The sequence below is a fragment of the Lithobates pipiens genome, unplaced genomic scaffold, assembly GCF_037356315.1.
Source record: "Lithobates pipiens isolate NorthernLeopardFrog02 unplaced genomic scaffold, aLitPip1_a1.2 Scaffold_1, whole genome shotgun sequence".
Lineage (NCBI taxonomy): Eukaryota > Metazoa > Chordata > Amphibia > Anura > Ranidae > Lithobates > Lithobates pipiens.
In genome coordinates this window covers 132,316,041-132,336,878 of record NW_027507685.1, presented here as the reverse complement: position 1 = coordinate 132,336,878, position 20,838 = coordinate 132,316,041, and the positions used below count along the sequence as shown (strand labels likewise).

The following is a 20,838-nucleotide window of genomic DNA, read 5'->3' as shown; positions in this document are numbered from 1 at the left end:
TTGTGTCAACTTGTGTGCATATTATCAGGCCAAAATCACCAGGGTATGTAAACTTTTGATCAGGGTCATGTGGGTAGTTTCTGTCGCCATTAGGATTTAAAAAGGGTAAAGTTGATTGATAATAAATGGCTTCAGCCAAACACTAACCATGAGTGAAAGAAATGTTTTTGTGTTATTCATATTCTCTGAAAATGGCCAAGAAATCATAAATTCTCACAGGGTATGTAAACTTATGAGCACAACTCTCTCTTTCTTTCTACACACACACACACACACAGTGGGGAAAAGGGGAAAATAATTATTTGAACCCCTGCAAGTTTGCTCACTTTTAGGGTCCACTTGCAAAGAAATTAAGGGTCCAGACAGAATATCAACCAGACATCCAGAAAAAAAAAACACGATACAAATGTTATAAATTGAGTTGCAGTTCATTATAATTATTTTTGTGTGTGTGTGTGTAATATATATATATATATATATATATATATATATATACACACACATATACACACACACATACATATACACATACACACACACTTCTACTGGATCACTAGCAGGGACGTCAGCTGTGTGTTGCAAAGCATTATCATTTTCTTCTAAGGATTTTGACTCAGGAGGAAAATATAAAGGTGTGTCGAGAAAGTACCTGTGGTCAGGAGACAGAGCCATGCCAATGATGTGTCCATGAATGTTGATTACGTGGTTAAGAGGGTCAAAGAATTCATTAGGGCCACGAATCTCACCCAGCACAGGCCCTTCTGTGGTCATCTGATGAGGAAGGAGCTGCATAAACCCTAAAGAAACACAGACAATTTTAGATTCACTGAGGAGCTCTGAAGGTGCAATTCAGAACAAGGCAACAACTTCAAATGGATCTGCACTTTACTCATACTTGGGAATTTACATTTTGCAACTCTATTTAAGCTCCAAAAAAACAAGTACTGCATTTCTCATTTCTTAAGGATTGTGGGTAGATCAGCCCTTTATACTCCTGGCCCAGGTGTACATCCAGAACCACTGATTTACAACACAGATACATCTTAAAGCAGTATTAAACCCAAAATGTAGTTAATTCCAGCTTACCAATAATTAGATGTGGTGGCTGCATTCCTTTTTTTTTTGTTTTCCCCTGGTGATCTGACCAGCAACACACCTTCTGTATTGTATAGTCACCACTCTAGATGAATGAGCACAGGGGGCAGATTTGGAAAACAGCACTGTCAGCCTGGTGGGAGGGCAGTTTTAGAAATATTAGCAGATTTAAATACAGTAACAAACTGATGCTGAACTCTATCTTACACTGCATAAGACCATGTTCTGGTCAAGACCCGTTTGTAGGAAGGCCAGAATGCAGAAGTAATTTCTGGGACGATGTGTCTGTATTCATACCAGGCAAAACATTTTTTGCGGGTATGATATAATAGATATTTCTAGAAGAGGCTTTTCTTGCTTTTAGCAAGCTAAGAATGGCAGATTCAGAAACCCCTCTACCCTTTCAGACCTGGGTTTCAACTGCCATGCTTTTAAAGCCAGAGACTGAGAAGCAGGATGGAATAGAGTGTCTTGAGATAGCAGATCTGGTCTCTTGGAGGAGTCCGGGGGTCATCTACTAGAAGTCTGAGTAAGTCTTACTCAGTTCTTATGGGCCAATTTAGTACACTTAGGGTAGCCATTTTCCTCTTTTACTTTATTTTCTGGAGCAGACAAGGAAGACTTTGCACTGGAGGGAAGGAATACATTAGCCTGAACTGAGACCACAGGATTAACTCTGAGGCTAGAGCTAGAGGGTCCCTGGTTCTGACAACAAAATAAACATAAGTAGTTTTCTTGTTGAATCTGGAGGCTAGAATGACCACATTTGGAATCCGCCCTTTTTGGCATATCAGATTGAAAATATCTGGATGAAGGGCCCATTTTCCTTGATCCAGGCAGTGGCAGCCTAGGAAATCCACAATCCAGTTGTCCATTCCTGGAATAGCTGGACAGTGAGTTTTTGTCAATTAGATTATCTGGTTTGCTGTACCCCCTTGATGATTGTTGTAGGCCACAGTGTGGCATGGTTTGACTGCACGCTGATTGGGTATCCCTTCAGAAGGGGGGTCCAGTGCTTCAGGGTCAACCAAATTGTTCCAAGTTCCAAGACTGTCCCCCAGTGACCATATTCTTTGGACTATAAAAGTGGTGTTTTTTTGGGGTGCCCCCCCCCCCCCCAAAAAAAAATATGATTAAAATTCCTAAAAAATGTTTGAAAAAAACAAACAATTTAACTCACCTCTAAATGCCTGTTGCTAGGGGGTCCATCGTAGTCTGCTTCCTTCAGTGCCCGGGCATCTGACGTCACTTCCCCTCAGTGCAGTCAGTCATCTGGGACAAGTGATAGGTTCCAGATGCCGCTCGCGCATGCACAGTGGGCGCCCGGCTGTGGAGCCACAGCCGGGTGCCCACAGTAAGAATATCGGCGCCGCCAAGCAGAGCGGGGAACGAGCGGGGCTTCATTCAACCGCATCGCTGGACCCTGGGACAGGTAAGTGTCCGATTATTAAAAGTCAGCAGCTGCGGTATTTGTAGCTGCTTACAGCCTACACAGTAAGAATATCGGCGCCGCCAAGCAGAGCGGGGAACGAGCGGGGCTTCATTCAACCGCATCGCTGGACCCTGGGACAGGTAAGTGTCCGATTATTAAAAGTCAGCAGCTGCGGTATTTGTAGCTGCTTACAGCCTAAGGCCGCGTACACACGCGGGGACTGTTCGCTCAACAGTCCGCTCGTGTGTGGGCTTTCAGCGGACAGTTTCAGCGGACAGTCTGCTGAGCAAAGTTTTTCGGAAATTCCGAAAAACTGTCCGCTGAAACTTTGTTTCAGCGAACAGTCCCCTCGTGTGTAGGCTTGTTCGTCAAACTAAGTTCCGCGCATGCTCAGAAAGGATTTACACGCCGAAGTTTGCATTGCAGTGTATAGGACGTCGTTTTCTAGTCCCGTCGTACGTGCCGTTCACGTCATCGCGCACGGTTTCAGCGGACTGTTCGTTCGTCGTGTGTGGCCAAGTCCGTCCATGCTAATTTTGAGCGGACTGTCCACTGAAACTGTTTGACGGACAAAGTTGAGCGAACAGTCCCCGCGTGTGTACGCGGCCTTAGAGACTTGTGTCTTTTGCGATAAAGTTAAATTCTTTGCTTGGCAAGGGTAAATTTGAGAGAAGGAGCATGTTTTTTCTAGGTCGGAAAGATGTTGAGTTGGGGTCTTGAATGGAAATTTGGCAGATGGCACTGACTCGAAGGAATCTCTCCTGGAGAATCTTATTGTGGGATGTCTAGTAGATCTCAATTCTCAAGAGAAAGAACTTTCTTTTCTGGGAGAAAAGCTATTGTTTGGGTTGAGTCCAGGACCACACCCAAGTATTCTAAGTAAAGGGAAGGTTGAAGTGCAGATTTGTTGAAATTGATCATCCAGCCAAAGGCCTGGAGCAGAGTTAGGCAACCTTAGAGATATGGAGATCTACTTGAACAACTAAGATGATGTCAAAGATCAACAGGCACAGTGTCCTGTTCTTAAGGCCGGTTCACACCAGCACGTGATGCCAGAAAGGCATGTTTCCTACATAGTGTTCAAAACGTACTGCCTTTGTGATCTACTGCAGGTGATGATACATTGTTAACCCCAAAATAGAGCCCAAACACAGTGAACACAAAAAAAATTGCAAGAGAGTGCAGGGATCGGGAGTGTGTTACGCTCAGAATGAATGCAGGGATCGGCAGTGCGTTACGCTCAGAATGAATGCAGGGATCGGCAGTGCGTTACGCTCAGCATCCAGGGATCGGGAGGGCGTTACGCTCAGCATCCAGGGATCGGGAGGGCGTTACGCTCAGCATCCAGGGATCGGGAGGGCGTTACGCTCAGAATCCAGGGATCGGGAGGGCGTTACGCTCAGAATCCAGGGATCGGGAGGGCGTTACGCTCAGAATCCAGGGATCGGGAGGGCGTTACGCTCAGAATCCAGGGATCGGGAGGGCGTTACGCTCAGAATCCAGGGATCGGGAGGGCGTTACGCTCAGAATCCAGGGATCGGGAGGGCGTTTGCGCTCAGAATCCAGGGACCGGGAGGGCTTTTGCGCTCAGAATCCAGGGACCGGGAGGGCTTTTGCGCTCAGAATCCAGGGACCGGGAGGGCTTTTGCGCTCAGAATCCAGGGACCGGGAGGGCTTTTGCGCTCAGAATCCAGGGACCGGGAGGGCTTTTGCGCTCAGAATCCAGGGACCGGGAGGGCTTTTGCGCTCAGAATCCAGGGACCGGGAGGGCTTTTGCGCTCAGAATCCAGGGACCGGGAGGGCTTTTGCGCTCAGAATCCAGGGACCGGGAGGGCTTTTGCGCTCAGAATCCAGGGACCGGGAGGGCTTTTGCGCTCAGAATCCAGGGACCGGGAGGGCTTTTGCGCTCAGAATCCAGGGACCGGGAGGGCTTTTGCGCTCAGAATCCAGGGACCGGGAGGGCTTTTGCGCTCAGAATCCAGGGACCGGGAGGGCTTTTGCGCTCAGAATCCAGGGACCGGGAGGGCTTTTGCGCTCAGAATCCAGGGACCGGGAGGGCTTTTGCGCTCAGAATCCAGGGACCGGGAGGGCTTTTGCGCTCAGAATCCAGGGACCGGGAGGGCTTTTGCGCTCAGAATCCAGGGACCGGGAGGGCTTTTGCGCTCAGAATCCAGGGACCGGGAGGGCTTTTGCGCTCAGAATCCAGGGACCGGGAGGGCTTTTGCGCTCAGAATCCAGGGACCGGGAGGGCTTTTGCGCTCAGAATCCAGGGACCGGGAGGGCTTTTGCGCTCAGAATCCAGGGACCGGGAGGGCTTTTGCGCTCAGAATCCAGGGACCGGGAGGGCTTTTGCGCTCAGAATCCAGGGACCGGGAGGGCTTTTGCGCTCAGAATCCAGGGACCGGGAGGGCTTTTGCGCTCAGAATCCAGGGACCGGGAGGGCTTTTGCGCTCAGAATCCAGGGACCGGGAGGGCTTTTGCGCTCAGAATCCAGGGACCGGGAGGGCTTTTGCGCTCAGAATCCAGGGACCGGGAGGGCTTTTGCGCTCAGAATCCAGGGACCGGGAGGGCTTTTGCGCTCAGAATCCAGGGACCGGGAGGGCTTTTGCGCTCAGAATCCAGGGACCGGGAGGGCTTTTGCGCTCAGAATCCAGGGACCGGGAGGGCTTTTGCGCTCAGAATCCAGGGACCGGGAGGGCGTTGCGCTCAGAATCCAGGGACCGGGAGGGCGTTGCGCTCAGAATCCAGGGATCGGGAGTGCGTTACACTTAAAACACAAGGACCAGGGATCAGGAGTGCGTTATGCTCAGAAAGCAAAGATCAGGAGTGCATTACGCTCAGAATGCACTTCCCCCACCCTTCGTCCTGCGCTGTGCTGCCTTTCATTCACAGCAGTCCACAGCGCTGGAGGCTGGAAGGGAGGAAGAGAGAAGAACCAAAGGCGCAACAGAGGAGGCTGGGGGCAGAAAGAGAAGGACCGGCACTAGCAGTAGCAGGGTTGGCAGTGCAGACCCCTTCCCGGGGCTACCTGTCACCTACCCGCAGTCGTCAGGTAGCTGCGATCAATGGGTTACTGACCCCGGGTCTAGAGCATCTGAATTGTTGAATTTAAAATTATTGACAATGCCAAGGCACCCCATTCTAAAATGTAGAAAACTAAAACTAAATCGTTTTACATAATGCAGCGATGTCTACAAATATATGACAGTCAACAGCAGAGGGGATTCTTACAGAGCAATATACCTTCGCCCCCGTCACTGACTAGTATAGCAGTGTTTCTATCGTCCCTCAATATCTCTCGATCATTCAGCTATCATGACCCCAGTGCTGTTCTAGCGGGCTGAGGAAGCAGCAAACAAAAACACTCTCAGGCGCCTGACATCAGCCTTATCAAATCGATGACATGATTGGTTATTAGGATGGCTTGCACATTGCTCAAGATTGTGATGCTACACAATGAAAACCTGAGGCTTTGTGTACCAATAAAAAGCCAGGCTTGATCCACCTTAATCCAGGCTTATTGACAATTTTTGGAAAATTTTGGGCAATTTTTAGGCATTCTGTCAAGGCACCCCTGAAGAACCCAGAAGGCACTCTAGTTGAAAAAATAGGATTTTTTTTGTACTCACCGTAAAATAATTTTCTCTGTAATTCACCGACTGACACAGCTTCTTCTCTTTAGACCATTGGGTTGTTATGCCACCTTCAGGAGAGGACTAGGCATGTTAACATGTGATAATAAAACTAGAACTTTCTAGTTCCGCCCTTAGGTAACAACCCCTCAGCATGCTACTGCAGCCTCAGTACGTCAACAAGCAGTATAACGTAAAGAAAAATAGGAGGGGCGGGTGCTGTGTCAGTCGGGGGAATTACAGAGAAAAGGATTTTACGGTGAGTACAAAAAATCCTATTTTCTCTTATATTCACAGACTGACACAGCTTCTTCTCTTTAGATCATTGGGACGTCCCCAAGAAGTGCCAAAACGAGGGGTGGGAAAACAGCATAAAATTTCATCCACCATGGCATGTGGGAGCTAGTACAAACTTTGCCCACAAAAAAACTACAGTGTGTGAAAAAAACACCACAAAAAAACAGGGTGCTCCTCAATGGAGAAGCACTAGCCTCAAACCACACCAAAAACTGCGGTAACAAATGCAACAGTGCATTAACTTAAAGGTACTGGGTTTTTACCCCAAAAAACAGGAAAAAAGGCAAAAATTGCATATGCAATTGCAACCATACAGCCGTCTGCAAAACTTTGCGGCCAAAACAGGCATCACCCAATGCACTGACATCTACCTTGTGGAAATTTGTAAACGTGTGGACAGACGACCAGGTCGCCGCTTTACACACTTGGCGACAGACGCTTGATGTTGGAAGGTCCAAGATGTTCCAATTGCCCTTGTGCAGTGGGCCGTGACCGGAAAGGAGGGCACCTGCCTGTTCAAGGCATAGGCTTGTACTACAGTCTGTCTGATCCACCTGGAAATGGTGGTTGATGAGACCGCCATGCCTTCTGTGGACCAGCCACCGAAACAAACAGCGAGTCTGACTTCCAGAAGGGAACCGTGGCAGACAAAAACACCTTCAGAGCCCGAACCACGTCCAGAGCATGAAGGGCCACCTCCTTAGGATGTGTCGGCTTAGGAAACACAGATGTTAACACAATGTCCTCATTGATGTGAAACGCCGACACTACATTTGGCAGGAAAGACGGTTGCGGACGCAACACCACCTTATCCTTGTGGATAGTCAGATAGGGCGACTTGTAGGACAAGGCCACCAGTTCCAAAACCCTCCTAGCTGATGTGTGTGGTTGAACTGGATGGACTTGTATCTTTTTTCAACCTGACTATGTAACTAGAAAGACCACTTTCTGAGAAAGAGTCAACAGGGGAAACTCTCTGATATTTTCAAATGGCGGTTTCTGAAGCGCCAATAATACCAGGTCCAGATCCCAGGGGGGTAACGGTGGACGCACCGGAGGGACTACATGTCGCACCCCTTGAGCAAAAGTACTCACTTATAGAGTGAGATGCCAGGGGTCGCTGAAAAAGGAGAGCCAAAGTTGATATTTGTCCTTTAATGGTGCTTAATGCCAATTTCTGGTCCACCCCTTGCTGAAGAAACAGCGGGATCCTGGATATAGAAAAGGAGTGCGGATGCCATCCTTTCTCCTCACACATGGAGATGCAGGCCTTCCAGGTACGAAGATATATCTTCAGAAAAGAAGATTTCCATGCTCTCAACATAGTTGAGATCAACGAGTCTGACAGATCATGGTTCCTCAACACCTGGCTCTCAATAGCCATGCCGTTAAAGCAGAATGGAGAATCGGATCTTGAGACAGAAAGTCCTCTCACAACGGCAGTCGTCAGGGAGCGTCTGCCACCAGGCGCACTAGGTCTGCATACCAAGGACGCTGAGCCCAATCTGGGGCAACCAGTATTACTATGATCCCCTTTGCTTTCACTCTGCGAAGCAGACGTGGTAACAGTTTCAGTGGAGGAAAGGCATAGATCAGCTGGTACTGATCCCACGGAGCCACCGGCGCGTCTGCCCACAGATCTCTTGTCCTGGACACGAATCTCAGCACCTTCCGATTGAGACGGGAGGTCAGAAGATACGCATCTGGTGTGCCCCACCATAGGCACAGCAGCCTGAACACCTCCGGATGCAACACCCATTCTCCTGGGTCCAGCATCCGACGACTTAAATAGTCCGCCTGCCAGTTCTCCACACCTGGGATGTAAATGACCAACAGGGCCGGTACATGTCGCTCTGCCCACCAAAGTATGTGAGCGACCTCCCGTGCGGCGGCCGAGCTTCTTGTTCTTCCTTGGTGATTGAAGTATGCCACAGCAGTGGCGTTGTCTGACTGGATCCTGATCGGACGCCCTTGCAGTCTCATTGACCATGTGGAGAGGCATAGCCTGATCGCTCTTAGTTCGAGCAGATTGATCGGCAACTTGGATTCCTCCATCGACCACCACTCCACCCCAGCCAAATAGGCTGGCGTCTGTTGTCATCACTGTCCATTTCAGAGGTAGGAACGACTTCCCGGACTGAAGCATTGGGGACCTCAGCCACCAGATCAGGGAACCCCTGACTAACTGGCTCACCTGGATCTGTCGATCCAGGGACAATGGAGATCTGTCCCACTTTGTCAAGATCTCCTTCTGCAGGACTCTGGTGTGGAACTGGGCATATGGTACTGCCTCGAAGGAGGCTACCATGAGTCCGAGGACTCGCATGCAGAAGCGCAGCGATGACCACCTGCAGTTCATCAGCAGTTGTACCGTGGCTCTGAGAGTCTGCAGCTTGTCTGAAGGGAGAAACACTCTTGCTTCCCTGGAGTCCAGCAGCAAGCCTAGGTACTCCAAACGCTGAGTCGGTACTATCACTGACTTTTTTAAGTTCAACAGCCACTCAAATTCTTGCAGGGTCTGCATGGTGATCGCCACATCCTCTTCTAACTCTGAGGCAGAAGAAGCTCTCAGGAGGAGATCGTCTAGGTAAATCATGATCCCGCATTGCCGTAGCAAAGCCCACACAGGATCCAATACCTTGGTAAAGACTCGGGGGGCTGATAACAAACCGGTAGTGGGCCTCCCTGACTGCAATCGCAGAAACTTTTGATGCCGAAGGCATATGGGTATGTGCAGGTACGCATCCTGGATGTCTAAGGACGCCAGGGAGTCCCCTTGATGGAATGCATCGACTACTGAGCGAACTGATTCCATTCTGAACCTCTGCACTTTCACAAAGTGATTGAGGGCTTTTAGAGCCAAGATTGGACGTACCCCTTTCCTTCTTAGGAACTACAAACAGGTTTGAGTAGAACCCCTGGAAATGTTCAGATTCCAGAACAGGTACAATCACCCCGCGATTCAGCAGGTCCCCTACTGCCCCCAAGAGGGCCTCCCGGTGAGATGGCAGAACGGGTATGCTGGAGGGGAAGAATCTGTTTTGCGGCCAAGAGAGGAAATATATGTTGTAGCCATAGGAAATCAGATTGCAGACCCATTAGTCGGACAGTTGAGAGGACTACCGGGCTGCAAACTCCCGAAGGCGACTCCCCACCCGAGTCATGGGTGGGGGCAAACCTTAATTCGGTAGCACTTTTGTTCGCAGGCTTCTAAGGCTTCTAAGGCTTGCGGTTCCAGGGAGGTTTCTGCCCTTCCGTGGTCGTCCTGTCGGGCTGGGGACGTTTAGCCGAAGCTTCGGACGGACGAAAAAGCCATTTGTGAGCAGAAAAAGAGGGCCCATGCCTACGATGTGGCTCCTTAGCCTTTCTGGCCTGTGGGAGTAGAGTACTCTTACCACCTGTGACATTCTTAACAATGTCATCCAAAGAGGCTCCAAAGAGCCGGTTGCCAAGGAAGGGAAGATCTGTCAGGGCTTTTTTGGATGCCTGGTCAGCAGACCAGCATTTCAACCAAATCAGGTGCCTCAGAACCACTGCCGACACTGAAGTCCTGGATAACAGGGGGAGGGTATACAGGACCGCGTCACAAACGTACTTAAGGCCATGCACTACATGGTCTGCTAGTTCCACGCAGACAGGAGAAGCCTGCTGTTCTCCCAATTCACGGTGCAAAAGTTTCGCCCACTCAGTCAGTGTCTGCGACACAAGTGCGAATGCCAGTACTGGTCGCATGGTTGATCCCACAACCGTAAACAATGGAACGAGCCACTGCTTTGGCCTTCCTATCCGTGGGATCATTAAATGCAGGAGTCCCCTCTACCGGGATCGTGGTTACTTTGTTTAACCTAGATACTGGGGGGTCCACGACCGGAGGAGCCGACCACTTTTTGAGTAGGCTCTCCTCAAAGGGGCAACACACCACCATGTATTTGGGGACCAAAAGGTCCGTTGCAGTCGACCCAATTCCTTGTAAATGAACTTGTCAAAATAAGTCAGATACGGGAACACCTTAGGTGAATGGCTGGCTTACGGGACCCAAAAGGGACGCTACATCAGCAGGGGGATCTGCTGGCTCCTGGATCTTCAGGGTATCATGCACAGCTGTGATAAGTGCTCCAACAAGTGCTTTGTCACGCACGGACCCGGATGGGGACTCATCCTCACTGCCCGAATGGCCCTGGTCAGTGTCATCTGAAACTACAGAGCAGGAGTGTGCATCACAGATCTCCCCAGAGGACGGGGGGGGGGGGGGGATGCAGGAGACACTTTTTAGCACCTTGCGCCCACACACCATCACCATTTTGGCAACAAACGAATTGAGGACCGCCGACAAGGCATCAAAGGGCACTGCGCATTCCGCAGGCAAAACATTTACAATTGCCTGGACTTCGGGGGAAGAAACACCAGTTTCTGAAGCCATGCTGACCCTATGCTGACCCTACCCTGTCTGCCACCTGAAGGGAACTTAGGACAGTGACAGTCCCACCCTCCTTACTGCTACTGGCTGAGGGGCTCTTTTCCGCAGGACTCACCACCCTGAAGGGTTCTGCGCTATACAGCAAGTAGTGCCTGTGGTCTCTGTTGGCTCCCAGGTGCAGAGGGATCCGCTCTGTGTCAGTGGAAGCTGCTGCTAATGGCGCTGAAACCGCTCTGCAATGTGCTCAGGCTCAAAGGAAATGGCCGCCCAGCGTCCAGTATAAGGACATTAAACACTGGGAAAATGGCCGCCAGAGCACAGTGACACACGCTGCCGCTAGAGAAAGCTGAAAAACGTGTTCAGGATGCCTGCTTATGCTGAAACCATGAGGGACAGAGTTGAACAAATGGCGGTGATCATTGCTGCAAGGGACACAGGCACAGCCTCACCAGCCACATGCACCGCTCAGCAGCCACATGCAGGATTCCCCACATGGAGGGGGGGAGATTGGGACAGGGAGAGAAGAGAGGGAGGTGAGGGACCCCCGAATCGACCTCCCAGCTGCTCAGTCTCACAGAGGCAGGGAGAGCTGTACTTACCAGTACTGAAGAGTTGGGAGACATTCCATCACAGACCAACTCTCTGATCAGTATAGGGTGACTGCTGGCCTTGGCACACTGTGACGCAGACATCAGTAGCCTCAGTCATATGTGCGCCCCGGAACATAAAAGCTCACCCACCACCTCTGGAGCTGAGGTTTTGTCGTGGCCGATACAGCGTGGAGCTCTGGTATGCACACGCTCGATGGCCAGGCTGGGAAGACTACAAGGATATGGGTATCCAGCCTGTAACCCAGCCGGCTGTTGATAGCAGATCACAGGATCTATCATCTTGCGCAAAAAGCCAAGCTTCTGCAGAAAAAAAAGACGGACCGATGGGCCGGTTAGGGTTCCTAGGTCCTTCTCCTTCACTAGGCAAAATAAAACTTAGGCCGCATACACACGGGCGGATTGTCTGTCCAACTTAGTCCGCTGAACCGCGTTTCAGCGGACAATCCGCTCGTGTGTGGGCTTCAGCGGACTTTTTCAGCAGACTGTCTGACGAACAAAGTCTTACGGAATTTCCGTAATTTTGTCCGTTCAAACTTGGTTTTGTCCGTCCAAACTTGGTTTCAGCGGACAGTCCGCTCGTGTGTAGGCAAGTTGGACGGACTAAGTATGGCGCATGCTCAGAAAGGATTTACACGGCCGAAGGTTGCATTGCAGTGTATAGGACGTAGTTTTTCTAGTCCCGTCGTACGTGCTGTACACGTCATCACGCACGCTTTCAGCGGACTGTCTGCTCATCGTGTGTGGTCAAGTCCGTTCATTCAAATGTTGAACGGACTGTCTGTCGGATTGTCTGACGAACTTAGTTGGGCAGACAATCCGCCCGTGTGTACGCGGCCTTAGGCTGCAGTAGCATGCTGAAGGGTTGTTACCTAAGGGACTGACCCTTGGGCGGAACAAGAAAGTTCTAGTTTCATTATCACATGTTAACATGTAATGCCTAGTCCTCTCCTGAAGGTGGCATAACAACCCAATGGTCTAAAGAGAAGAAGCTGTGTCAGTCGGTGAATATAAGTGAAAGACTGGTCTACACAACCTATGACTAATGCCGCGTACACACGGTTGGATATCCGGCCAGAAAAAGACCGATAAGCGATTTTCATCGGAAAATGCGACCGTGTGTATGCTCCATCGGAATTTAGCTGTCTGAACTTCAGCCAGCCAAAAATTGATAGTATGTTCTCAATTTACCCGACGGAAAAATTTTCTATCGGTAATTCCGATCGTGTGTATGCAATTCCGACATGCCAAAAATCACGCATGCTCAGATTCAACTACGAGACAGAAGCTATTGGCTACTGACTATTGAACTTCCTTTTTCTAGTCACGCCATATGTGTTGTACGTCACCGCGTTATAAATGATCGGAATTTGATGTGACTATGTGTAGGCAAGACAGCTTGAGCCGAATTCCGTCGGAAAAACCATCAGAGCTTTTTTCGATGAGAATTCCGATCGTGTGTACGCGGATATCCGAGTTCTGAAAAGACCAAGCAGTTGTGCTAAGACCTTTGTGACACACTCTGGGTGCAGAGATTAGACTGAAGGGCAGTGCAACAAACTGGAAGGGATTGTCTGCCACTGCAAAGCATAGAAATGATGAAGTGGGTAAATGGGAATAATCAGACAGGCATCTTGGATAGCCACACTGACCTTGCAGATTCCATGTAAAATTTGGGAATTTGAAGGAATCCGTTGAGGGATTTTAAGTCCAGAATAGGAAGAATAACACCAAAAGGGCTTTGGTACAGTAAATGGTTTTGAGTAGAATTCTTTGAACCTATCTTGAAGCTTTACTGGCACTACCTGGACAAAAAACAGTTCAGGGCATTCTGAACATCTAACTGTTCTTGAGCAGTTTTTGGTTTATTTTAAAGATGTAACCAGTGAGGAGGTATAGTGTTTGAACTCTATTTTGTACCCCTTTGAAACCACCAACTGAACCACAGATCTTGGACCCAGAGAGAGGCAAACTGTAAAAGATGTCCCCCTCTTAGGAGAGAGTGCGACCCTTCACTGTGAAAAGGGCTTGCAAAAGGCTTGGTGGCCTTGTGTGGGCCAAGACGCTGCGTTTAAAGGTTTAAGTTAGGTTTTGAAGTTGAAATCTGGTTAAGGCAGATAGGTGCTTTGCATTTACAAGAGCTAGGGGCTCCTAAGGAGGAGGTCCTTGAAATCGTCTGCTGTGGAAGTAAAAAACCCACCTCAGCTTCAGTTGTCCATGCTTTCAGCTATAAGATTCTGCACATGGGAATGGACATTAGAGCCGTTCTGTAAATTTGTCTCATGACATGCATTAGGGAACCCTTATTTGTCTGCATCTTCTAGGACTGACATGTTGGAATCTGACTTAGGTTGAGAAATGGAGTAGGATAAGGGGCATGGTATTTTAGAGCCCTAGACCAAGATGGCTGTATTATGGGCGTAATTTGTTTAAAGAAATATATGACACAGAAGCATACAAGTCTGCTTCAGTTAAATAGGCCACTTGTTGTGTGCCTGAAAGCTGGAATCAGATGCTAAGGCCGGTGTTAGCGCTAGCTCTTGTTTTGGTGCAAGGGATGCACTGTCACTCTGAGGTTGAGTGTTGTGCTGGTGGACTCCCATTCGCCTGGTCTCCATCATAGCTACAAGTGAGGCTATTTCCCTGTGGAGTACTCACAGAATAGAATGCAGAGTATACGGTAAGCCTGTCCGTAAGAGTTATGCAGCAACCCAGGTGTAGACGTCCTGTAACAAATGCTTGTGGCTAAAGGACAGGAGGAAGCACCCAAGTACCTTATAAGGGTTTCAGGCAGAAATGGCAAAAATGCAACTAGTAGTGTCATGTAACACCTGGTCATCCACCTGAAACTAAGCTCTGAGTGGTTAACTTTTAACGCCAGCTTTGAAAAGTTGACACTGTGAGATGAATACATTCCAAACATAGCCCAGTTTTTACAGTAATATTTAGAGATATAGGAGGACCCCATCTTACCAGTCTACGACATTTGACCGTTTTTAAGTCCAAGCTTTGCCCATCACGGTGGGCATACTCCCAAAGGGGTCTTCAGACTCTGGGTTCCATAGCAATGGACCACAACCCTGGACTTGCACAGCACCCTGCAGCCAACTCAACGCATTGCATCAAGTGCTAAGGTGAGTGCTCATACAGGATCCAGCGGCTCTGGCCATGCCCCCTGACAGGTTTTGTCCCATTCACAAGGACTGAACCATAGGGTTAGAGAGTAAGAACAGAATAAGACTTTGCCCATCATCAGATGTGAAGAGCCAAGAAGTGACACAGGTGCATGTGATTGCACTGAGAAATGAGTTGAAAAAAGTGTGAGAAATAAAGTGAAGCTGTGAAATATGTGAACAATTAATGCGGAAGTAAATCCATCGAATTAATAGTTTAAAAAAACGTTACTTTCCCGGTTGCCTGGAAATATTAACTGTCACATTGGCTGTGCTCCCAACCAAAACAGTCCAGGGACTTTGATATACGTCACGAGACTGGACAGGTGGTCTGTCTATCAAAGTACCGGGGACGGGGCTGTATGTGACAGCGAGTGCGGGGAACACTCAGCAATTGAAATGTAAGCTGTTACAGCGTTGTCTGCGCTCAATGATAATCCAGACGCCTGCTCACCTCTCTTCCCCTCCACGATCACTGGGCTCCCAATTCAACCCCACATGCTGGCAGTGCCCGACCCCTGCTACCAGGCAGTCCATACACACCATATTTATCGGCGTATTACACACACTTTTTTCCGCTTAAAATCAGGGGAAAATCATGGGCGCGTATTATACGCCGATCCCGCTGATTGTGAGTGGAGCGATCACCGCCAAGATACACATAGCCGAGTGTACTCGGCTATGCTTGGCTCCGCTCACAGTCGCACCCAGTCCCGCCATTGGACCTGTGTTATGTCCATCATAAAGACTGTGAGCGGAGCCGTGAGGAGCCGAGTACACTTGGCTATGTGTATCTCTGCGGCGATCGCTCCGCCCAGTCACAGCGATCTCGGTGACGCTCACTCCGCCCAGTCCCTGCGATCTCGGCGGCGCCAATTTTAAATCCATCCAGTAACACTGAGGCAAAGCTGCACTGACAAGGCTGCACTGACAAGGCTGCACTGGGGCAAGGCTGCACTGGGGCAAGGCTGCACTGGGGCAAGGCTGCACTGGGGCAAAGCTGCACTGGGGCAAAGCTGCACTGACAAGGCTGCAATGAAACTGATAAGGCTGCATTGATGGGCATTTAAATGTAAGTTTTTTTTTGCCTTAAAAAAGCCCATCCTTTTCCTTAAACTTCCCTCCTAAAAGTTTTTTCTTTAAAATTCCCTTCTACGCCGATAAATACGGTATATATACATGTACACACACAATTTGTCTTTTACTGTTGGATGGTTTTAACTGAGGTTATATACAAATGTCCGCCCTGTAATTTGCACACTGTATGATTAAAAGAACGTAAATACAAAGTAACAATTGTATTGCAATGTTTTTATCAATGTTCAGCACACTGTTCGGAATCTTTTGTTTAAAAACCAGAGGCCATAGAGCAAGTCCCAGCTTTTATTTTGACAGCCCCTTTTGCAGTTATAGCAGCTGGGCAGACAGCGCACTGTTACAGTGGGGACATTTCTGTAGCACACTCAGACTAGTTGTCAGTGGTACTATAAAGACAGCTATCAGCCGTTTCAAAAGTTAATGTGTAAGCATAAAACATCAGCTGTGCTAGTACGAAGAGAAGACAGGGTACCTATCTGATGGGGTGAGTAGGTGAGACAGCCTGTCGTGAAGATGAGGTATTTCTTGTTCCCTTCAAGGTTTTGAGGACTGTTGGGCCTCCATGTCCGATATTTTGCATACAGCTGGGCTACTTTGGTCTCCAACTGATCCCTGGTCATCGGAGGTGGAAGCGGCTGCTGATTTTGGGCATCAATGTCCACGAACATTTGAAGGGCTGCTGCAATTTCAGCATCTTCTCCAACAATATCCCTTCCTTCCCCATCTTCACCATCCTCCTCTTCCTCCTCCTCCATACTGTCATTCTCCTGTGGTCTGGAAGGGCCCTGTATTGTTTCATCAGCCTTCTCCCCGGCCTCCACAAGGAGTTCTGGAGAGTCTGCCACCATTACCATACGGATGGAGCTGGCGTTCAGGTTCTGTATTTTGAAAAGTCTCTTTACCACGTTAAGGTTTTCTGATTCAACATCCTAAAAAAGGTGGAGACACGTTGCAATTAAAATTGAATTAAATTTAAATGATTTAGTATCAGCTCTATAGAAAAAAAGAGCAATGTAAAGAAGCTAAAAACTTACCAGTTGCTGCAATGATGCAGAAATTTGAACTCCCTCCACAGACATTGGTGCAATGGTCTCTGGTACAGGGATTTATGGGGACTGATGAATGGCAACTAGGGGCTCTGGTGCCCTGCTGAATTCATTCCCCTAGGATCACTCCTATTCATCTGCATAAGTGTGGTAACTAATACCTTTGCTTTGATAATGTGACTGGGCAAGGAAGGGAGCTTGCATTTCTAATATTACAGCCAATAGTATATTTTAGCCTGTTTCCTTTGTTTGCATTGAACCTAAGGCCGCGTACACACGCGGGGACTGTTCGCTCAACTTTGTTCGTCAAACAGTTTCAGCGGACAGTCCGCTCAAAATTAGCATGGACGGACATGGCCACACACGACGTACGAACAGTTTGCTGAAACCGTGCGCGATGACGTGAACGGCACGTACGACGGGACTAGAAAACGACGTCCTATACACTGCAATGCAACCTTCGGCGTATAAATTCTTTCTGAGCATGCGCGGAACTTTGTTTGACGAACAAGCCTACACACGAGGGGACTGTTCGCTGAAACAAGGTTTCAGCGGACAGTTTTTCGGAAATTCCGAAAAACCTTGTTCAGCAGACTGTTCGCTGAAACTGTCCGCTGAAAGCCCACACACGAGCGGACTGTCCGCTGAAACACTGTTCAGCGGACAAAGTTGAGCGAACAGTCCCCGCGTGTGTACGCGGCCTAACTGCAGCTAAAATGTACAAAGGTGGGGAGGGGTCAAAATTTCATAGCTGTATGCATCATTAAATGTATGTGTAGTTTGAGTGCATAAGTGATACTTGAGGTGCTCAAAACAGTACATATAAACAATTTATGTATGAAAAAAATTGTGCCTTATGTGATAAACAATTATATCGCACAAAGTTCATATTCATGACCAAAGATGCAGCATGTGGAATCTTTTCAGACAGATTTCTGCATTAATCTCCTATGCTGAAAAGTGCTGAAATTTTGCAAGAGGTCTACTTAATTCCACTTGTAAGTAATCTCCAATGACTTGAAATAGGATGTTTCATAAAGTAAGGTTGGAGGGGGGCACGCAGCCAAACGAACGACTTGTGAGCTGCACCGAAGCTCCGCTCATTTATCCTGCCAACATAACCCGATTTCGGAGATATTTAGACCTGAGGTGATTTTTGCTACACCTATAATCTACCGGCTGCTGTGAATCTGGCAAAGAGAAGTACAGGGAGGCAGCTCAAAAGCTGTTCTCCATGCCTGGTACACAAAGCTCCTCAGAGCTGCCTGGAAACATGCTAGAAGATCACTTCGGCCCTCAGTCTGACACCAATGACACAGTGCCACTCGAGGATCCGATGGCAGCATTGCTTCCATAGGACACCGAGTACAACCCCTGTTGTTCAAGCCCTGCATTTGGCCATGATCCCAGACCCGGCCAGGCCAGAACCTACGCTGCAAGATATTTTCTCTGCAGTCACGTCATGCAACCTCTTTATCACAGCCCTGGCATCCCAGGTTAAAGGGGTGAAAGCTGTAATGTCTTTCCTCCGCCAAGACATGCAAAAATTGAGAGACCACACCTCAGCCATTGAAGGATGACTGGGCCCCTATGCAGAGGGAATCGCATGCTCAGCAGTTGCTGGTGGCTATACATTCTGCACGACTCGATTTAGAAAACAGGCTTCGCAGAAACAATGTCAGGACTATAGGAATTCCTGAAAAGATGAAGGGGAAAAACCCTGTACATTTTATAGAACAATGGCTGCTGAATAAATTTGGGAAAGACTAATGGTCACCGATGTTTGCAGTGGAGCACGCACAGCGTGTCCCCACCAGACCCCTGCCTCCAGGCAATCCCCCTAGAGCTTTCTGTTTAAGCTGCTCAATTACAAGGGCTGCAATGTTATCCTCTCTAAAGCCAAATTAATGGGGGGTGCTCTTGTAATGGACAACTCCAAGATTTCACTGTTCCCAGACTTCTCGGCAGAGGTGCACAAACAACTGGCTCAGTTCAATGAAGTGAAAAAGAGGCTTCGCTCCCCGGAATTGCAGTATGCCATGCTCTACCCTGCCCGCTTGCGAGTGGTAGTCAGGGATGAAGTCCTTTTTTCTTGAAAAGCTTACACTGGCAATGCAGTGGCTGGATATGGAGGAGCTCTCCCTACAAGATGAGCTAGTCAGACCGTAGGGCAACCTGATTATTGTCAATTACACCATCTATACCGGGGCACTCGCCTTCTAATAAGAGCTTGGCCAGTTTTCTTACGGTGGTCCTGTAAAGGCGATTGACTGTTTTCACAAGTCACTTCAAAAATACTTTCATGGTCGTGGACTGTCCTATGCCTCATGGGATAACGTGTGCATATATTTGCTTGTCCTAACATGTTGCTACCTGAGCAGTACCCCTACCTCTATTCACCTTGACCCACTGATGTATGTCATATATAGTTGCGTTTTAAAACCCCATGGCTGAACTTTAATGTAATTACAAGCTGGAACGTGTGGGGTTTGGGAGACAGGGTAAAACGTTTGGCTGTATATGGTCAAACACCTGGGCTCTTCTTTAGTATGTTTACAGGAGACTCATATGTTTCCTGACCAGGCATCCCCATTTTCTACCCGGGTATTCGACAATCAGTTCCACTCTGTCTTCTCCTCCTATTCCAGAGGGGTTAGTGTGTTAGTTTGTCCGAATGTACCTTTTGCATGCTCAACCTTGCTCATTGACCCATATGGTCACTATATATTCTTATTTTGCACTCTAGATGGTTTGAACTGCATTATAGTGAATATTTATATCCCTTCTCCTTTTTCAGTAAAAGTCATCAAACTTGTATCTAAGGCCGCGTACACACGGGCGGACTGTTCGCCCAACCTTGTCCGCTGAACAGTGTTTGGGCGGACAGTCCGCTCGTGTGTGGGCTTTCAGCGGACAGTTTCAGCGGACAGTTGGACGGACAAAGTCTTTCGGAAATTCCGAAAAACTGTCCGCTGAAACTGTGTTTGAGCGAACAGTCCGCCCGTGTGTGGGCCTGTCCGCTGTACTTTCGAAATGAGCGGACTGTTCCCGCTCGGAAAGTCCGCCCATTTCGAGCGCGTGTACAGGTAGGCGGGGCCCGCGAAGGATACGTCGCGGGCTCCGCCGCCTGGAATGGGCTTAAAGGGGAACCCCAACGCCGAAAAAAATCGGCGTGGGGGTTCCCCCCAAGTCCACACCAGACCCTTGTCCGAGCACGCTACCCGGCCGGCCAGGAAAGGGGGGCGAGCGAGCGCGCCCCCCCTCCTGAGCCGTACCAGGCCGCGTGCCCTCAACATGGGGGGTGCCTTGGGGAAGGGGGGGGCCGCGCGGCCCCCCCACCCCAAAGCACCTTGTCCCCATGTTGATGAGGACAAGGGCCTCTTCCCGACAACCCTGGCCGTTGGTTGTCGGGGTCTGCGGGCGGGGGGCTTATCGGAATCCGGGAGCCCCCTTTAAGAAGGGGGCCCCCGGATACCGGCCCCCCACCCTATGTGAATGAGTATGGGGTACAATGTACCCCTACCCATTCACCTGTGAAATAAAGTACAAATAAAAACACAACACAGGGGGAAAAAATATTTTATTGCACAGCCGGGGGTCTTCCGTCTTCGGGGGTCTTCTCGCCGGACTCCTCCGCTATGTGTGTGTAGCTCTTTTGCCAGCGGAGGAGTCCGGCTTTCTTCCTCCCCGCCGCCGGCCTCTTCTCCCGACTTCGGGGGTCTTGTCCCCCTCTTCGGTTCTTCTGCCGGGCCACCGCGCCTGGTCCGGTGGCCCGGTCTTCTGTCGCCGTCTTCCGTTCTTCTGTCGCCGCCTTCGGTTCTTCTGCCGGGCCACCGCGCCTTCTTGTGGCTCTTTTACAGGCGGTGGCCCGGTCTTCTGTCGCCGTCGCCGCCTTCCGTTCGTGTTCTTCTTCTTGTTCTTCTTGTTCTTCTCCAGGCGATGTTGACTCGACGAGCTCTCCGGCCGGAATGCCGGGGACGCGCTGTGCGGTCACTTATATAGTGACAATGGGGCGGGGTCACATGGTATATGTCACATGG

General features: G+C 49.3%; 1 protein-coding gene across 1 annotated transcript in view; it reads right to left on the bottom strand.

Annotated features, from left to right (window-relative positions):
* The window catches only part of FBXW5 (F-box and WD repeat domain containing 5), a 79,640-nt gene that overhangs the window by 37,868 nt on the left and 20,934 nt on the right, over nt 1-20,838 (bottom strand). Inside the window, exons 6-7 of the mRNA XM_077476920.1 lie at nt 16,225-16,681; nt 650-797 (exon numbers count right to left, since the gene is read on the bottom strand). Coding sequence (XP_077333046.1) covers nt 650-797; nt 16,225-16,681 — 605 coding nt within the window. The remainder of the gene's footprint in view (nt 1-649; nt 798-16,224; nt 16,682-20,838) is intronic.